We start from the raw sequence: 1806 nt of genomic DNA on the forward strand, positions 1-1806 counted from the left end.
TCCATTATGCTTCTTTTTCTAGTTTTAATTTAGACTTCTACTTCCCCCAAAGTTAATTACAAAACCTTCCTGATCATATCTTTCTCAAATCGATTATCATTATTTCATTTTTAATCTTTACTAAAGCTGCATAGAAATAACTAAATCCACCAGCCATTTTCTCTGCCCTTTCTTTTCCATCCTCTGGTATAATTATGGTTAAAAAGTGTTAAAGTGAAAAGCAGATAACAGAAGAGATAAGTGTAAATTCACAGACTGGAATGTCGATCCCTCTTTTATCAAAATTTAGCTAAATACATGTTTTTAATTATGTATATTTTTCTCTGTTTAAGTCAATGTTTATGGTCTAAAGAGTTTCAAAAGCAGAAACCTAGATCTCTGGTCCCTTTCCCTACTTGGGAGGGAAGAAGGTTCCAGAAAACAAATTTGTTCCTGGACTGCCCAACCTCAAATGAGTATTGGAATCAGAAACAGGGAGGGGTAAAACAAGTACTGTGAAGTAAGGAGATGCTATTTTACTTTGACTATCATGTCATCTCCTTGGCTTCCCTATGACACCTTGGAGCCCACCAAGATTAGAAGCAAGGGTGAGAATGGTGTGGGAGAGCTGAATCATAAGCCTTGAAAGATTTGCTGCCTTGCAGTGACAAAGGAACATTGTTTGCTCCATGAATTGTGGAGCAGTGTAGTGGAGAGAACACTGGACTAGGTTAAAGAGACCAGGGTTCTACTCTCAGTGCCACTCTCAGCTCTCTGTGGCCTTGGGCAAGTCACTTTCCTTCTCTCTTAGTTTCCTATTTGTACAATGAGGGAAATATGGTGTCTAGTTGGCCTTTTGGCTCTGAGATTCCTTGTTATTCTGTTCTGCTCTACCCATTCAAGGGTCAGACTCAGATCTCAGAGGATTGAACCTTTGGGGTGAAGATCTAGAGATGCTATGAAAGATGTGATTCTGTGATTTTGTGTAGAAGTTTCCCCTGTATTCTTTGGCAGAAAATTGAAGTAACTTTTCACTAGTGGTTACATTCAATTACCAGAGGCAAGAAGCCTGGCATAAGCTTAGCTCTGTGGGAGAAAAGAAGCAGAGGGGATTCATCTCCCTATGTCTTCCACGACTCAAAACAAAATGAAATTTGCTTAGGGGGGCTTGTGATGAATACTCAGTATGCTTCTCATCCTGCCTTTTTTACATTAACATCCTTGCTTTCCCCACATTACAGGCCTGTATAATTCTGTGGATAGCTGGATGATTGTGCCCAACATCAAACAGAACCATTACACAGTCCACGGACTGCAGAGTGGAACACGCTACATCTTCATTGTTAAAGCCATAAACCAAGCAGGCAGCCGGAACAGTGAACCTACCCGACTCAAAACAAACAGTACGTTGTGGTGATCGCAAAAGGAGACAGTAGCTTTGCCCTCCTAAGCAGCGAGTACTCTTAGCCTGACGCTGGCACCTCCTACAGCAGTGTAAGAGGGCAGAGGCACCAAGTAGAGAAGCTTTGCTGTTGGAGTCTGTGCTTTGGGCCAGGGGGGTTGTTTGTGCCCCTGGGAGGTATGTGGACACAGAGATATACAGAAAACAGCTGATGGCTTGGGAGGATATTAGTGAAGAGGTTTTTTTGTCTGTTTATTTTTGACTGTGCTGGGTGTTCATTGCTGCATGTGGGCTTTCTCTAGTTGTGGCAAGCTGGGGCTACTCTCTAGTTGCCATGCACGGGCTTCTCGTCGTAGTGGCTTCTCTAGTTGCAGAGCACAGGCTCTAGGCACGTGGGCTTCAATAGTTGCAGCATGCAGGCTCAG

The 1806-nt window shown here is 42.9% G+C and overlaps 1 protein-coding gene across 1 annotated transcript in view; it reads left to right on the forward strand.

Moving 5' to 3' along the window:
- The first annotated feature begins 827 nt into the window (after positions 1 to 827).
- Positions 828 to 1806, forward strand: part of LOC104982933 (probable E3 ubiquitin-protein ligase MID2) — a 7253-nt gene continuing 6274 nt past the window's right edge. The window contains exon 1 of the mRNA XM_010832362.1: positions 828 to 1382. Within this exon, the coding sequence (XP_010830664.1) occupies positions 1247 to 1382 (136 nt within the window). The 5' untranslated portion in view covers positions 828 to 1246. The remainder of the gene's footprint in view (positions 1383 to 1806) is intronic.

Source organism: Bison bison, unplaced genomic scaffold (genome assembly GCF_000754665.1).
Source record: "Bison bison bison isolate TAMUID 2011002044 unplaced genomic scaffold, Bison_UMD1.0 scf7180017860989, whole genome shotgun sequence".
Taxonomy (NCBI): Eukaryota; Metazoa; Chordata; class Mammalia; order Artiodactyla; family Bovidae; genus Bison; species Bison bison.